The sequence below is a fragment of the Gymnoscopelus braueri genome (assembly GCF_963280865.1).
Source record: "Gymnoscopelus braueri genome assembly, chromosome: 7".
Lineage (NCBI taxonomy): Eukaryota > Metazoa > Chordata > Actinopteri > Myctophiformes > Myctophidae > Gymnoscopelus > Gymnoscopelus braueri.
This window is the reverse complement of record NC_137608.1, coordinates 11,814,751-11,833,299: the sequence shown is the minus strand read 5'-3', so window position 1 is coordinate 11,833,299 and position 18,549 is coordinate 11,814,751. Positions and strand designations below refer to the sequence as shown.

The 18,549-nt window shown below is 41.3% G+C and overlaps 1 protein-coding gene across 1 annotated transcript; it reads right to left on the bottom strand.

The window, feature by feature from the left end:
- Positions 1-6,666: 6,666 nt before the first annotated feature.
- LOC308089481 (arrestin domain-containing protein 3-like) lies at positions 6,667-17,958 on the bottom strand. Its single transcript, XM_080434222.1, has 6 exons — positions 17,324-17,958; positions 15,622-15,679; positions 15,283-15,430; positions 13,980-14,076; positions 11,820-12,076; positions 6,667-9,798 (listed from the first exon to the last, which is right to left on the bottom strand). The coding sequence occupies exons 1-6, from the start codon at positions 17,568-17,570 to the stop codon at positions 9,001-9,003; spliced, it is 1,605 nt and encodes a 534-aa protein (XP_080290348.1). The 5' UTR covers positions 17,571-17,958; the 3' UTR covers positions 6,667-9,000.
- Between the last annotated feature and the right edge of the window lie 591 nt (positions 17,959-18,549).

Here is an 18,549-nt window from a genome sequence, read left to right as displayed (position 1 = left end):
AGTGTTTCCCCTATATGCATTAAGCAGTGGCGGGCCGCCACCCCTTAAATCCGACCGCCACAGTATGATTTTTTCTGTAAAAAAGAATATATATATATATATTATTTTTTGTTTACAGAAAAGATTATATCAATGATATAATGCATTGATATAATGCTAAAATGCTCTCAGGCAGGATGCCATCACTAGTTGTTGATGTGTGACTGACTGATTTGTATACTTTTGTCTATACTTTTGTCTAATAAAAGTGTATTTTACTAAATCTGGAGACAATTCATATGTAAACTGTACAGATTATTACTGTGCACATGTACTATATAATATATAAGACTTTGTGTTTGAGCATAAATATCTGGCTAGGGGAAACACTGGGTTCTCAAACATTTTCATGTCAAGGACTCCCGAAATGAAATGCATTTAGCCACAGAAAGAGGAGATCAGAAAGGAGATTTGGAGATCCGCATATGCAGGCGGATTTGACGAGTACCCTGGAAAATTGTTGGTACCGACCGGGCTTGGGGCCGCTGGGTAGCCTGGATGCATGTCTGATGTCCAAATACGCCTGAGAATAAGAAGCAGGCAGTTAGATCGACATTGAGATAAAACATTTTATAATCCTAAATGTTTTTTTTAGCCTATAGATATTAGTCTACTTTGATTCCAGAGTCACCGTAGACCATTTATTTTGACCACCCATTTCCGCCCGCAGGAATTATTTAAACACCACCCGCTCCCGCAAGATTTGTCGGCTCCCACGGGACCCGATGCAGGGCTCTAATGTGATGTTAAATTTTAAACCACAATCCCGTACGTAGTTTGGTAAGAAAATTAAGAGGAAAAACAAGAACAAAAATTGGTCAATGGAACGTACTGTAACTACAAACTGTACATACCTTTACAACGTAATCTAATGAGATGATTTCACAGTTGCTGATGGTCGGGCACCAGCCTGCAGGAACCTCCATCCTCCATCTGAACCTCCATCTGAACCTCCATCTGACCACCCCTTAACACACTTCTCCCTGCTCTGTGTCCCCCTCCAGTTTTTGCCCCTAATGTGACTCTGCCCCCTTGCCCAGTGTGTTCTCGTCCTCGTTCCGCTCACCACCTCCCCTCTCTGTTTGGCCCTGATTGAGAGACTATTTAAATTGTGCTGTGTGCTCAGTTACATTGCTGGATTATTGTCTTCTGTTTGTCTGCTGCCATGTGCTCTGTTCCAGCTCGAGTTTCAGTTTTTTAGAGTATTTGTAAGAGTGACTTTTGCCCTCTGAGATGTATCTGAGTTTTCTGTACAGAGTTTTCAGTTTACCAACTTCTTTCGTGTTAAGAGTGTTTTCTGCATTTTGGGTCCTACATTCCATCCCCGGGTGTGAGCGTGACAGAAGCGTATAAATCTATTTTTGATATTGTAAATCAAACTAAAACTATCATGTTGGGGGTATAGTTACCTGGACAACAAGTGCCCTTGTCAACAGAGGCCTCCATTTTGACAAGGCCTTTTTGGAAAGACCCAAGCTCTTTTTCCACCGAACCAACCTGAGGAGACTAGAATGCATCATGTAAATTTAAATTAGTTACTGAAGAGCTATATACAATGTACAAGGTCACATATTACATTTTGAATGAAAGGTGCTGTAAGTTATATTTTTTGGGGTTAAAACAAAAAGGTTTTGTTAACCCATTTAGACCTGAGGCCGATTTTAAAAACGCCTTCTAATTTTCTAAAGCCAAAGTTTTCAGAACAACTTGTATTTTTTATTCAAAATCCTGTTGCTATATACATAGCAACATCTAAAATGCCACAGATGCTTTCCCAGTTTTAAAGGTACAACAACGTACAGGCATAATGGGTTAAGAAGTTAAAGCTCTATATACTGATGGTAAACATAGTTATAGAGTGTTTGTTCGGTAACAGGGGTCTCCCCGTCTCTCCAGCGTTACATTTTCAGGTGTGTTGCTAATTTGATCCAATCTGGAAAGACAACCCATTTAGATAATGCCCTTTTAACTAATAATCTGTCATAAAGCACTTAAACTCAGTCCGGACTCCACCCATCACATTCGGTAAATAATTGCCTTTCCATATTTGCAACATTAAATACCCCCCCCACCCCCCCACACACACACACCCTGCAACATCAGAGTGGTACAGGCTCCAACCTCCTCACCCTGCAGCTGAAAACTGTCCTCACAGCCCGTCAAATTGCCCACTACAACTTGCCCAACGACAGTGGTGTCCAGTTACATGTAAATGCAAGAGAGCGTGTCCCGGTTTTGAGTACAGCCAGTGATATCATGAACTGACACGCCTTTTACCAAGAGACTATGTATAAAAAATAGATATGCCAGTATAAAGAACCACTCTGCCATGACTAAGGTTAGTTAGGTTTAGGCATAGTTTTACTGAGGTTACATTTAGGACTTGTTGGCGACCGCTCCGAGGACACCGGATTTGACCTGGGGCGAGCGTGTTTTGGGGCGAGCGTTTTTGTATTCCGTAGTATACCTACCCACTGAGAAAGCTTGTGTGTGTGTGTGTGTGTGAGAATCCAGAGCAAATCTCGCAAAACCGCTGGCCAGCCTCCGGGCCCAGCAAAAAATCCAAATATTCCTACGACTGTACCAAAACATTTTGGAACATAATAGGTGAAACTAGTACATAACCAATGCGCTAAGCTTAGCCATTTCGTCTTACCGCTGCAGATGCTGTAAGGAACTTATTAACAAAGGTTAACTCGTGTGTTGAGACGCTATTCGGCCTCCAGCTCCTGGACACCTTGGCCTCCAACACGTAGACAATCCTCCCATGTATTCCTTTGAAGGACGGTGGCATATTTCTGTAAAGGAAGAGTCAGTACTCCAGTGGATTTCTCATAGCCTGGCATTGGCCAGACTGATAAGGTGGATTCACTCTCACGGTCCTCCCCGGTATCAATCTGGACTTTGGCCCATAGGGAGCGAGTATGAGAAATCAGAACATTATTTTGATGCTTTTCACTGTTGTACGGACAGCAGTTGAAACGCAGTGACTGATCGGCCCGATCATTTTCTGATTTCTCATAATCGGTCCCTATGGGCCGAAGTCCAGACTGATACCGGGGAGGAACGTGAGAGAGAATCCACGTTATCAGTCTGGTCAATGCCAGGCTAGATTTCTCACACCATACCAAAAGGAAATATATCGTCGCACCACCCGACAGAGACGATATAATGATGGTTTAAAAATATACAAAAATATGTTTCTTGGGTCCAAATATATATTCAAACGTACAGTAGGCCTTTCTCAGTCTGGGCTGCATATTTTGCATGTCTCAAACATAGACTATTTCATAATTATGAAAATGTATTGTTATAGTAATTGTACATCAAACAAATTTCCACATACTCCACTGGTATTTTGAAGCTGAAGTTGTAGGCATGGGGTCCTTCAGCAAGTACAGTCTCTGAAAAAGAAATACAAAATATATTACCTCAAAATATCCTATGTTTATTCACACACATACAAATTGCGTGCGTGTGCGTATGTGTGTGTGTGTGTGTGTGTGTGTGTGTGTGTGTGTGTGTGTGTGTCAGCTCATCATAACCAAAGCTAGGGTTCTGAGACGAATACAAGAAGACTCACTCCAAAACCAACTCACCCCAACTCAAAAAGGAAAACTCACCCCGGAGCTAGGAACACTCACCCCGTGGGGTGGGTAAACTCACCCCAGGACCTGAGAAAACTCACTCCGGAACACTCACCCCGGGGGTAGGAAAACTCACCCCGGGGGTAGGAAAACTCACCCCGGGGGAGACGCACTGTGATTGGCCAGTAGTCACTTTGAGTGGCAGTTGGGGCAAACGCAGTCAGTGGGGCAAACGCAGTGAGTGGGGCAAACGCAGTCAGTGGGGCAAACGCAGTCCCCACCAAAAATATTTACTATTCTGTCCCTATCGGTACATAACTCGGACGGCGCTGATTCGACTAGCAGACCATCGGCTGGTCGTTGCGGGCACTCGCGCCTGGAGGCGCTCGGGCGCAACTCCTCAGCCTCAAGGTCTGCTGAGTCGGCGCGCCTCCGTCATGGTCCAAAACTATACTTTATCGGCGAAAAAAAGAAGTCCGCGGATGACTGAAAAAGTTTTACCCCAAGCATTCTGTGAAAATGGAAAGCTCACAAAGTTAAAAACCATTGGGGTGAGTTTTCCGGAGTGAGTTTTCTCAGGTCCTGGGGTGAGTTTTCCTACCCCCGAAAATCTTTCCTACCCTGTGGGGTGAGTTTTCCGGAGTGAGTTTTCCTATCAATGGGGTGAGTTGGTTTTGGAGTGAGTCTTCTTGATACCTCTGAGACAGACAAACAGGTGGTTAGTTGTATGACCATGACATATTATGCAGTGGTGTAAAGTAACTAAGTATATTTACTGAAGTACTGTACTTAAGTAAAATGTTTTACTTTAAATGTTGTATTTCCAATTTTCAATAATTTTACTCCACTATATCTCTGAGGAAAATATTGTAGTTTTACTACACTACAGTTGTATGAAAACTTTACAGTTGCTTTGTAGATTTTTATTATTATTACAAAACATGCATTAACCACTTCAACCCTATATATACTTTTGCTATTTTCAAAATAGTTTTACACATTTGAAAACTTGTGAAATTGGACATTCTGATAATGAGTACTTTCTACTTTTTGAAATTCTATTTTGATACCAATACTTTTGTACTTTTACTCAAGTACATTTTTAATTCCAGATTGTTACTTGTAACAGAGTAATTCTACATTGCAGTATTGATACTTTTACTTAAGTAAAACATGTGAGTACCTTTTCCACAAATGATGCATGCAGCAGGAAATGCACGTTAAACAACATTTTTTGCTCCAACTCCAAAAATGCACCTTAAAAACATTTACTTTGTGCGTTTTCTGGAACCAGATATGTTTTGAGTTTGAAGTATCTCCTGTGTGCATAGTATATCGTCGCTGCTATCTCCTGTCCCTGATTCAGTCCACCGAACATTGGCGTCTCCTTTCAGCTTGATGACAACACTTTTCACTTTTAACTCTTTCTCCAGCTGGAAGGTGACCCTCCCAGTGACCGGATCTCCCCCTGAGAAGGTGTTCTCCTTGTTGAGAACATTACAGGTTACGTTGAGGTCTTTCACCGAAGGCATTTCTGCTGGAAATAAATCACCAAACTACAATAGGGCGTAGCACATATTTTCTCTTGTGGCGCTTGTTGTTGACATGGGGGCGGGTCCTCCAGACTGTACAGGGATTGATTGAAGATCTCTTAATACCACCCGTGACCCACGTTAACATTAGCTTTATTTTAAGGTCCAGTTAGGCTATATGACACCTACAGTAAATAGGTTATTATGACATATAGCCATGGATCACACAACGGTCGTCATGGATGAACTTCAACCTGGTGTTTGCACTTTCTTCCTTTTTGGCCTGTACATCTACATAAACGTTCAGATTTCAAATATAAAGTGCTTACCTCATGGCCACGGATGTTACAATGACGTACGGGCCCTCGGAAGTAGCAGTATCTTCCGTATTGTTCAATAAAAAGCATTTTAATCCGATTGATGGCCATTTTCTCATAGAGTTATAATGTATCAGAGTGCAGTACACCTCCCAACCGATAGGGTCACGTAGTTGAAAGCATGTGGAGAAACTATGGAGAAAATGGCCACCAATCGGATTAAAAGGCTTTTTTATTAAAGAATACGGAACACACGGGTACTTCTGAGGACCCAGATATAATCTTAACATCCGTGGCCGTGGGGTAAGCACTTTATATTTGAAATCTGAACGTTTATGTAGATGTAAGGGCTGTAAATGGAGAAAGGCAAACACCAGGTTGAAGTTCATCCATGACTGTCATGTAATATATGACAGTCAATTTTCAGGGCTACTCCAGACTATAGAGGGGCGGGGGGATTGAAGATCTCTTAATTAATACCGCCTACAGTGATGGAAGAAGTTGTCGTTTAATTTATTATTTAGAAGTAACTTAAAGGTAGGGTAAGTGATATTTTTTGGTTAAAACAAAAAGTATTTTGTTAAAAGGTTAAAATACTATATTCTGATAGTAATCATTGCTATAGAGTGTTTTTTCAGTAACAGATGTCTCCCTGTCTCTCCAGCTCTTTAATAAACAGAAAATGCATTTTTCGGAAGGTGTCAAAATCTCAGCCAATCAGGAGAAAGTACCCATTTTTAAGCTTAATTTGTATTGTGTTCCAGTTCCAATTTTGTCTGCTCATTTCTTAGTGTCATCACTTCCAATTTCACTTGTTTAATCTGTATCCTGATTGAGTTCTCTGTCCTGGTTGGATAAAATTGGAAATTAAACTGAAACTGAAACGAAAATGCATTTTCTGTTTAACAAAGAGGTGGAGAGACAAGGAGACTCCTAATACTGAACAAACGCTCTATAGCAATGAGTACTATCAGAATATAGAGCTATTTAACAATTATTTTAACCAACGCAAATCACTTACCCTACCTTTAATTCATATAAATCTTTGTTTTGATTTTACAACCCAAAAGCTTACTTAAATGCCTCGGTAAGATGTAAGTAACAGTTAATTAGCCAATAGTTTGAATATATATGATAAATGATCACATTGTGATGTGAACATTGGCTTTCAATATTAGATTCATAGACATATCATAGATTGATTGTTTTTATTGACAAAATGCACAAACATATTTGTATATATCTGTCGAAAGGATAACACAAAAAAGCCTGAGAGCATATTTCCATTGTAGTCCTAAATGGGGGGTAATCAGTAATACTGTAAATTCATACAATTTCCAATGTACTAGAGTAGACAACTAAAATAGAAAAAAATGTAAATGGTACCTGCTAGTTCACAATAGAGCTAATCGATTTAAGGCTTGCTTACAGAGAATATGCACCAACAAACAGCAGACATTTATTCATATCTTACGTGGAAAAAGTCAGAGAAAACGTAGTGGTTAGTATTTCCGGGAATATGCACCTCGTATGTGAACTGGGTAGGAATAAATATAGGCATTATTATTCCTACTCCTTTTTGGACATGTTTATTAAATGATTTATTAATCCATCAGTATTTTTGTGCAAACTGAAGTGGACACTGCAGAGGTAGTTCCATAACATAAAGTGGATGCATGTAAGTAAGGGGATGCGGATTAGTTTTAACTATATATCTATACAGAATATACATGTAAAACACACAGCTCGCATACTTATCCAATGTTCAATATCAGAATCAAACAGCCATTTAATTTTACTAAGACAGAATACAGGAAAGCGTCATGCACTCTGTAAATAAGATGTCAAGGGTTTTCTTTGCATACTAGCTCACAGCTGCCCAATAAAATGGCCACCAGCTGAGATGAGGTCATCATAGATTGACCTTGCTTAATGTGACTACCTAATACCTAATAAAAACAGAAGGCTGCTCCTGGAAGAGATTTTTAGCTTTTAAAGAATGGCAACATAATTATTTTTCTATAAAAGTCACATAAAAAAGGGGTTTTATTTACACAGTAGGTTGGATTTGATTCTGTTCATCCAAAACATCATCTCATGGTGTTCACAATTTAACGTTCTTCCTGTTTCCTCCTTTCTACATTTCATGTCATAAAAGGAGCCTTTTTCCTGTGGAACCTCTGTCCTAACCGGAAAAACATGACACCACTTCCCACAAGAGCCATCAGAACAATGTGCCCTGACCGTAAAGGGCCATCCATTCCACACCAAGAATGATAACTGTAAAGATAATGAAATCATAATGCAATACGAGGGTGTGGAGTGGACTGGCCGAGTCGACACCAACTCAGGACTCCTGGATCGCTGCCCTCCACTTCCTTCCTATCTGCAGTGTTGCTCCGCAGTCCACACCCTCGCATCACATGATTGCATTATAATGATCTGAGCATCCGCACTGATGAATGATAATGTTCTGCAGTGGTGTAAAGCAGCTAAGTACATTTACTTAAGTACAAGTTTGAGTTTTTTTTTACTTAACTTTTCAGTATTTCCAAATATTATAATTCATATATTATTGGGCAAATATTATACTTTTTGCTCCACTACAATTAATTGACGGCTTTAGTTACTAGTTACTTTGCAGATTTAGATTATTATCACAAAACATACATCAACCACGTTAGGGTGCATCTGTTACCTCTCACCTACACTGACCGATATCTAGCTTACGAAAACCTGATCTGCAGTTATCACTTTACACATACAATATTTTCCGGGACAACACTTTTCCAGTGCGCTGATGGCCTAGTGGTTAAGGCGCATACCACATATAGGCTCTAATGTAGCCTGACGGCTAGTAGCAGGTTCGATTCTCGAACCCGATAAGGTGACAACATCAATGCCTGGGGGTGATAAGTGTTGCAAGGCCACAAGGTGTCACCCTAACCACACTGTAAGACGGTGTCGCTTGCTGACCTTCAAGCTGTTACGTCCGACATAGCCCTGCGACACCGGCTTCGGATGCTATCAATGCACTGAATGGGACATTATCAAGTTTAATCAGACTATTGATTGGTCTAAGTAGGTGAGATTCTGACCTACCGGCGGGGCTCAGTCCCCAAAACATGATTTACGATTCTGTGCCTATCGGCTCAAGCAAACTGGAGTCACGAGAGGCACCACCGAGCGAGCTAAAGCGAGCGAGTTGCCGCGCCCAACGTTGCCTCCAACGCGGTCCAAAACTATACTTTATACAAAACACCTACTTTGTAGGTCAGTATCTCACCAATCAATAGTCTGATTAAACGTGGGTAGGTCAGTATCTCACCTACTTAGACCAATCAATAGTCTGATTAAACGTGGGTAGGTCAGTATCTCACCTACTTAGACCAATCAATAATCTGATTAAACGTCCCATTCAGTGCATTGACAGCCTCCAAAATGGGTGCCTGGCTGCGACGGGAGCCAAGCGTTAACCCCAGTAGTCAAGTCAAGCGTTAACCCCAGTATACCACTGGGAAACCACTACTTCTTTTCACCGGATGCACTGGTATCAGAAGGCGGCGACGGGTAAAGTGATGTGTAAGACGGAGGCACTTCCTCCTGGGACAGGAAGTTGGTGTTCATCATGTCCGGGAGGCCAAACGCCGGCGGGGCGGAGGGGGACATGTCGGACAGGCTGTACGACGGGGCAGAGGGGGACGCGTCCGACAGGCTCAGGTTGTACAGCTGGGCGGTGGGCGGGGGCAGGTCTGACTTCTGGGGGAGGGCCGGGGCAGAGGGAGGAGGCGGTGGAGCAGAGGGAGAAGGCGGTGGGAACACGTTGAGGTGAGGAGCATTAGCAAGATGAGGAGGAGGTGGATGCCTCACTGGAGAAGACGAAGACGAGGAGAACGGAGAGCCGTAAGGAGACGGCTGCGTCGGCAGCGGGTTATTATAACCCCCTGCCATGCCTGGCTGCTGCGCGCCGTACATAGGTGGCGGCGCTGCGTACATGGGTGACTGTCCAGGGTATGCTGGCCCAGGAGCACCTGGGCCGGGGCCAGCTGGGTAGCCGTACGCGGCCTGACCCGGGGGTCCGTACGCGACCTGACCTCCTGGGGGTCCAGCAGGATACGGGCCATACGCAACCTGACCTGGGGGTCCAGCGGGATATGGGCCCGCCGGAGGAAAAGCAGGAGGGGGGAAATCACTGCTGGTTGGCCCCCCGAAGGCCCCCGGGTGGCCCCCCGGAGCGCCGCAGTGATCCATGTATCCGAGTGCAAGGAGGACCACTGGGAACTTGACCTCTGGATCCGAAGCAAAGCTGATGTCCAAATATGCCTACGAATACAGAAGCAGATTAATGATATCATTTTTATGTCCCATTGACACGTTGTCCAAGTTGGTAAAAGGGTTAAAGGAGAATTCCGGACTAGCCTTTTCCTTACCTTTACCTGTTATTATGTCCTAGGACGTGATTTCACCCGTGATTTCATCCAAGCCGCTTGTAAACACTACGGCAGCCCATTTGGGACAAAAACACTTTGGCGAGGTTTCTGTCATTATGAACGTCAGATAAAACAAAAAAAGATCTGGCGCATGGACCGTCCACTCGGGTTTTTAGCTGCGGTGGACTTGGGATGGAGTTATGAAACTTTTCTACTGTACCACTCATCCTAGGACATAATAACATCATATAAAAAGGTAAGGAAAAGGCTAGTCCGGAATTCTCCTTTAAGGAGGAAGAAGCATAGGAGTTAGCTCACATTCCCTCAGGTATTTCATACCTAAAGACTTACTCAAACATAAAAATTAAAGAGTACGCTCAGAACCAAGCCTGGAGCTGCTTCCTGATTTTAAAAAAACAATTCCCTAATTGCATTGTTCCTGCCTTATTTCTTGTTTACATTACAGCCTCTGAAATGTTCCTGTACTGTCTTAGCATGTGCATTACATTACTTTGACCACCAGATGTCCTGCTTGTGCCAACTAAAATGAGTAAACCTAAGCAGTATAAAATACACTGCTGAGAATGAATCCTTTTCACAGCAGACATTTGATATGTAAATGCAGCTGAAGGTAATAACATGGGTGTGTTTCATTTAGGTCAGCGGTTCTCAAACTATGGTTCGCGATAAGAGATAAGATAGGCTTACAAATCTGCAGGAATCACTGCTTTAATTTCATTTTCTAATAAATATTCATATAGAAAGACCAACAATGTATGCTTTTATTTTAACTCACTGAGTGCCAGAATTATTTCTGGCTATTTCTGGCCAGTACGATTTTTTTTTTCTTCTTTTTTTAAAGTAAAAAAAAGTGCTTAGGAAGCGAGATACAGCCTTTTTTCAGTTATAAGTTAAACAAGGAGTGGATGGAGCTGCAAATCTTCAGATAATGATATCTTGGGTTCTTTTTTTTCTATTTTTTTCAAAAACACGTTAATGGCACGTTGCACCATAGCGGTAAAACATGTGAAACACGTTAATGGCACTCAATGAGTTAAGATATCCTTTATTTCCACTTTTAAATTGCACTATAAATAAAGTGAGGGGTCGCCAAAAGAATTCCACCATAAAATGGGATCGTGGCATAAAAGAAGATTGAGAACCCCCGATTTAGGCGTTTCTGTGTGCCAGCATGGATGGACAGATGGTGTTCAGTTAACTTCACGCCGACACAAAAATACTTAATGAAAACACACCCAGAAGATAATAACATTACTTGGGCGTTTACATGATACAGTACACGCCTTGTCTCATTATGTACAATACTGTTCGCAATGACCCTACGGTATGCTCCTTATATTCATATATTTCATATGTATACGTTTATTATTTTACGCTTAGATTTTATACTTTTTTTTTTTGTCAAATGTAGTCAAAATGTGAAAACGGGTCCATACTGTAGCTTATTCAGACGAAAGTGGACCATTCTGTGTGTCTCTGTAACTCAATCCTCAACATCTGAATGAAGTCTTAGTTGCACATCCGCTTGGCAACTCCTTTCAGTTCCCTAAAACACTTTTTTGCCCCCGTGTTTGGTTTGATGACATCTCAAACCACTTTGCTGACTAGAGATTAAGGAATAATCTCCCATCAGTCCAGTCCCATGATTCTAAATCAAATCTAGAGACTAAGCTTCTTTCGGTTGCTTTTAGCTCAGTCTGTGAGGTTGCCCCCACCGTTCATGATTTGTCAAGTCCCCTGAATGTATTGAATTGAATCTATTTCTGATACCCTTTTACAACACTTGAATCAGTTATTTGTTTTGTTCGGTTTGTCTTAACTTTTTACATGATTTTCACTTGTAGTTGAGTAATGTTTGACCAGGAGTAATCCCTGCCTGGTCAAATCCCATACCTTTAGCTCGTACTCCAAGGTGATGATGTCACAGTTCTGGATGGTCTGGGGTATGTCGGGGCCAATCTCCATTGAACACGTGATGGATTGTTCTTTGTTGGGACTGATGACGTCTCCGATCGCTTTGCTCATCACAGTGCTGTCGTACTTGGTCCTGCCTTGGGCGTGGAACACCATCTTCTTCTTCAACTGGAATTTAGGCGTCATTTCCTTGGACGACGCGTTGTTCACTTTAGCAACAATGTTCACAGTCTCACCTGCAGTGGTGGAAAAAAGTATTCACCTTTTTTTTGTACTTAAGTAAAAGTATCAATACGGCAATGTAGAAACACTCGTTACAAGTAAAAGTCCGGAATTCAAAATTTACTTGAGTAAAAGTGCAAAAGTATCGGTATCAAAATGTACTTAAAGTACCAAAAGTAGAAAGTACTCATTATGCAGAATGTCCCATTTCACAAGTTTTTTTATTACTTTCTTCTGGACGATTTGTGTGAAACAAAATTCTAAATTATTCAACACCTTTTTCTAAAATATTCAAAAAGAGCAGATGTACAAGCTTGTAGATCTATTATTTTTGAGAACCACTGTTCTAAACCACTGTTCTAAATCCTAGGAGTTTTCAGAAAAACTTCTAAAATCTAAAGTGACACAGATGCTTTCCCGGTTTTAATGGGTTAAGTGATTAAAACGGCATTATTCGATATCGATCTTCCCCACTAGGCCTGAAGGTTTCATTGAGATATACTATAGCGGTATGGACAATAATATGGTCATTAGCCTGGCATCTAATGGTGGGGCTCTAAGGATGACGTTGTCTGTCAGTCGGTTCAGCTGTACGGTGCGTCCATCCGCCCAACGCTTTACTCCCAAGCAGCAGGTCTCAAAAAACTACTGGTTGGATTTCCATGGAATTTGCCGTGCACCCTCATGCCGAGGATGAACCCTACCGATGTTGGTGATCCCATGGCTTTTCCTCTAATTCCACCCATTTCCCATCAATAATAAATAGCAGATCTACAAGCTCACAATGTGATGCATTGTGAGCTTGTAGGTTGGTATTTACAAAATAAAATAATTAAGGATTATGGCCTTATTGGTCATTTATTTTGATTATACTGGTACTGGTCATTGTCATTCATTTCGTTGTAATTTCAAAAATAGGATTTATCAATCTTGAAAGATATACCCGCACTCTGCCACTTGCACGTTCAAGAGAGGCAACGTTTTGGTCGTGTAGACCTTCCTCGGGCATGCCTGAGACCGAAACGTTGCCTAAATTAAAAACTTCTCTTGAACCTGCAAGTGGCAGTGTGAGGGTATATCGTTCAACATTGATCTCACCTATTTGTCGCCTACGCACCTGCTTTTAAACTTACGGGTGTATGGAAGTAATTTTTTCACTAGACTGGATTTATAAAATGTTTATTTATAAAGTCATGACTCATTTGTCATATTTGCCCTTTGCCATTTTTGTAAACAAAGCCTAAAAGGCAACATAAATGTATTTTTTATTCATATGTTCAATGCAAAAAGGAAAAACACAATTCAATCATTAATCACACGTCAACTAAAATCTAACCTAATTCTTTTATTTTTTATTTTTTTTCAGCTATGATGACGTGCCCAAAACTGTGGCGCCAGGGTTAGTGGTTAACTCGTTTCCTGTCTTCTTGTTAGTTTATAGTGTGAAGTCAATCACATGAACTGTTAACCCATTCAATCTGGGAACGCATCTGTGTCATTTTAGATTTCTTTGGCTAATAAAAAAACTAGTAGATATACATTATATAAGCTCACATATACGAACTTGTAGATCTGCTATTTTACTCTATTTTAGTGTGTGCAAATCTTTGAATATATATATATATTTTAAAGCGAAAATATTTTACTCAAATCTTTGCTTCTGGGGGATTCTACAAATGTCTTCTAAATCCAAACAGTTTTTTTGTTTTTTTTACTTATGTTGCTATAATATCAGTGGTTCTCAAACTTTTTCATGTCAAGGACCCCCAAAATGATATGTATTTGTCCACGGACACATTCAAGGCTTCATGGGGTGCGTAATTGATAGAAAATAAGTAATTTTTCGGGTGAACTACTCCTTTAATTACTATGGACCCTATTCTGAATACAGAAGTTATAAAATTGTGGCGACATTACCTGGAGCGTAAGCCCTCTTGTCGACAGTTACGTCCATGTGTACTTGTCCTTTGGAGAACATGCCCATCTCTTTATTCGTGGAACCAAATTGGGGACACTGAAAAGGACACACATCACTTTCTGTCAAATTACAGCAAGAAGATAAGTCTTAGTCCCCAACTCCGCCCAATACTACAACAATATTGTCCTTATTTACCTTTATGCTAGCAATGGCCACCAGATGCTATAATTAGCAAAGTAGTTTTGTTTCTTTGCTTTCTAATCATACAAATTTGTAATGAAATTGTAGCATAATAGAAAATGATGCACTTGAGGTCATGCTATACTTTTGAGATCTTGGCGAATGCACAAGCCCCCAGAACCGCGATAGAACAGTGAAGCTGCCGTCGCCTGGTGGTCAAATTTGTGGTCCAATTGCAAGACTTGCAATTTCCGAAAATTTTAAACGCTACTGAGGGTGCTTCTACCATTTGAAACCCTAGTGTGCCAGCTCGGTACTCAAGTTTTCTGCATGAGGGTACTTCCGGGTGCTTCATTTAATTTTTTTAAGCCGACTGGGGTCCTTCTGAGGGGAGGTTTTATATCGTCTCTGTCGGGTGGAAACCTCACGTCCAAAACTGTTACTTTTCAGGATTCAAATTCAAAAGCAGCAAAAGAAGCAGATCCACAAGCTCGAAACGACTACTTTCGAAGCGACTACTTTTGATGTTTTTGTGTGACGCTGTATGATCAAGTAGGGCGTTAATTTATGAAAAAACACAAAAAGTTAGAATATGGAGATAAGAGGTTTCTGAGTCAGAATAATCGAATAATCAATATTAAAACAATATTATTTATTTGTATTAATTTAAAAAATACATTAAGGCTATATTGTCATCCAAACCTTGCCCATAGTAACTAACTACATTTTAGAGGATACCTAGTATGTGTGTAATATTTATTTATTCTCCATTTTGCGTTTACAGGAAGTAATCAACAATCGAATTTAGGGACTTAGTCTTTTGATATTAAAAAATACACAAAAATGACTGTGGGTATGCTCTAGAAGTGTGAAAAGTATATGTTTTTCACTTTTACACATCCCTACTGCTCGACAGCAACAATATTCTCCTTGTGTCCCGTTTCCTGCCACACAGCGCAGCTCATTGGCTGCCAACTGTTCCTAATTATAATTAGGACGTGTCAAACCCCCTGTGGGGATCAAGTATAACTTAACTTCTGTAACGCCCTCCAATGTGGCGTACATAACCTAAGAAAAACCCTGCAGTGTCTCAACATGAGCTGGAACATAATGTTTACATACCATCAGCTGGCCAATGTTGTGGCCAGACTTGGAGACAAAGTTGAGACGAACCAGATCGGTTTCGTTCATCCTCCAACTCCTTGTCATTTTAGCTTCAAGATCGTACACAATCTTCCCAAGATTGTGTTTGAAGGAGGACGGCATGGATCTGCAACGATAAATCAGATGCTTCTTTGTTTATTGTAATGCTGAGGTTGTTGAACCAACTGTGTGACTTTGTTGCTCCCTGCGGTTTGGTCCTGCCTGGTGACTGTCCTTGTTCTTACTAAAGCAGTAACACACTAAGCATGATCTGCTAACAAGTTCTCATCATTTCAACAAAACGTTGATTTCACTCACCCTGCTGGAATTTTCAAGCAGAATGGAAAGTGATGGATCCCTCTGGGAAGAACAGTATCTGCAGGAGAAATGGTTGTGGTTAAATTAATATTATCCCAGCAAGTATGCACCAAAAGGCTGTTTAAAGTTCACTTTAGCCTATTTACTTTGAGTCATGGGCTCAATAGAATAGCTAGCCTAAGGAGTGGAATGGATGGGACTGGAATGTGATTATTCCAGTTAGGGCATAGCCTAAGGGCTTGATTGGTTGATTGATTACTTTATTAACAGTTTGCAAAGACAAGCACAGGGGAGTACAGTTCAATACAAGGCCTGTTAAAAGGATTTGAAACCCAAGGAAGCACTTCCCACTGGCCAAAGCCTGTTACAAGCTTATTACAGTATGAAGGTTGAAGGTGTTCTTTATTGTTGTCTTGTGTACAGGTACAAAAATATTTTGGTCTGGTTCCTCAGTCACTGTAGCAGCATGAATAACAAACAAAAACATCAACAAACAACAATAATAGTGAACATATATTAATTAATTAATTGATGAATGTATTAATTAAAGATTTCATTTCAATGTATGTTAAACATACTATGTTTGTTTGTTTGTTTGTTTTTTCATAACTGGTCGCTACCAATCCCTTACGGGATTATTCAGATTTAAATGGACCTAAAGTTGTATTTTGTTTTTTCCTCTAGTCTAGTGCATCGTAAACTTAACATCAGAAATGAAACATGGAATGGAAACAAGCCCTAGGCTTTTTGTGTTATCCTTTTAGCATCATTGTATAATCGTACCACTAACTGTACTATTTGCAAACTGTTAATAAAGTATTCAATTTCAATGAATCAAAAGAGAGTGGGTGAGCGCAAGAGACTGCAGGCAGAGAGATCATTCCAGGACATGCACACTGTTGCAGAGCTGCAACAACACGCAATGAAAGCCACTGCACTAGTAGTAGTAGTAGTAGTCACATGAACCTAGTACTACTACTACTAGCCTCACCCTTCACGTTGTAAATAAACACCACACAGATAGCCTTAGATCAAGACTATCGTAGATGTATTTTTTCGAGTCTGATTTACTTTCGTATCTGCGAGAGTCTTAGCGACCACCCAACCCCCCAGCCAGTTTGTCCTGATTGTCGCCAGTAAAGCCCGTATTTCTCCAAACATGTACAAATGCAAAATATAAGGTGCTTACCCCAAATGTTAACTAGGTGTCCGGCGTGTTTGTGCAATGTATTAGTCCATATTTCTACAATGTACATTGTATAGTCCGTTTTAATCCCGTCTGGGGACGATTCTGTCGGAAGTTGGGCGGTAGTGACGGGGCGCAACCGGTGAAAGCCGGAATTACACTCAATGTAAACAGGAAGTAAACGAGGGGGGGGATTAAAACACCTCTTTATTGACAAATATGGACTACATTACACTGCACAAATACTCCGTACACCTAGTTAACATTTGGGACAAGCGGGTAAGCACCTTATATTTTGCTCATGTTCAAAGTTATACGGGCTTTAGTGGCGACACAGGCCCCCCACATGCACCGAGCTATGTGGAACCTCATCTCGGAGCTGTATAGCGGAAGGAGAGGTTCCAAATGGGGCTAAATGGGGGGGGGTCGCTAAGACTCTCGTAGATACGAAAGTAAAAGTCAGACTCGATAAAATACATCTACGATCTAAGGCTAGTATTTGTCCTCCATGCATACCCTTCTCAACCAAATCCTGCTTCACTTTGAAGAACCGCCTGTGCGCGTTGTAGTTGTGCGTCTTGTCGTTGTGTCTCTCGGACCAGTGCACGTTGGCGTCTCCTTTGGCCTTGACGAACAGAGACTCCACTTTAACGTCCTTCTCCAGCTCCACCGTTACTTTACCCGTGATGTTGTCGCCCTCGGAGAACGTCCCGTAGTCGTTCAGGGCGTCACAAGTCACCTTAAACTTTGTTATGGAAGGCATTTTTATTTCTCGACGTAGTAGTGATGCAAAAGCTGCACAAAAAGATAAAAACCAAAAGGCCCTGTCAGTGCATCCAGTTTGGTTTGTTCCCTGGTTGTTTTGATTGTAAATGTTTACATTACTCCTCGTCCCCGTCCAGTCTGAGCTGAGGCTTGAATGACTTGGCCAATGGCCACACCCTTAAACATGGAGGGATACCCTGGATCAGAGCCCAGATAGACCCAGGAGAAAGACCTCTACTGCCACCAAGTGTAGAGAGGGGGCTCCAGTCCAGATGGACGGTAGTGGTGGTCTTCTCGACTCTGGCCTCTTCACAGCCGACTTTTGGTGCGTTTCTATTACTGTAGCTACAGCTCCTTCAAAGACTAGAGTTGATATTAAACATTATGTTAATGTGGGAGGAGAGCCCTTGCCTTGCTATTACTCCTCCTCCTCTGGCTGCTGATAAGTGAGGAGGAGGAGGGGCACACTGACTGACTGGCAGACTGCCATGTCTGCTTGTCAGTGTGCTCTGTATCTCACACCATCTCTTTTCTTGCCACTCCATTTCTCCTTTTCTGGGTCTCTCTATCTATTTTTTTTTTTAAAAACATTTTTAGAGTAGCCAATAATTTTTTTTACCCCCCTTTCTCCTGAAATGTAGTCATGATTCCAATTAATTCCTCCCCACACATAAATTTTTGTGTTTTCACTGCTGTCGCGTTCCTACAGTTATTTTCAGGTTCTCAGTGAGGGGGGCTTCGGTATCCTTTACTGGACTCCTCTTTACGCTTGCTTAAGCTCTGTATTCCTGTTGAGCAGCCTTGAAATGAACTGACATGGATTTAACATTGTTCCTCTAGTTAGCTTAATGAAATTAACTCATCAAAGGCACCGCTCACTCCACTTGTGGGTGGTGTCATTGGACTCAGATAGCAGTCCTTGTTCTTCATTGGTGTTACATAACTCCGCCCCCTCTTCTAATTGGTCGATATTTGAT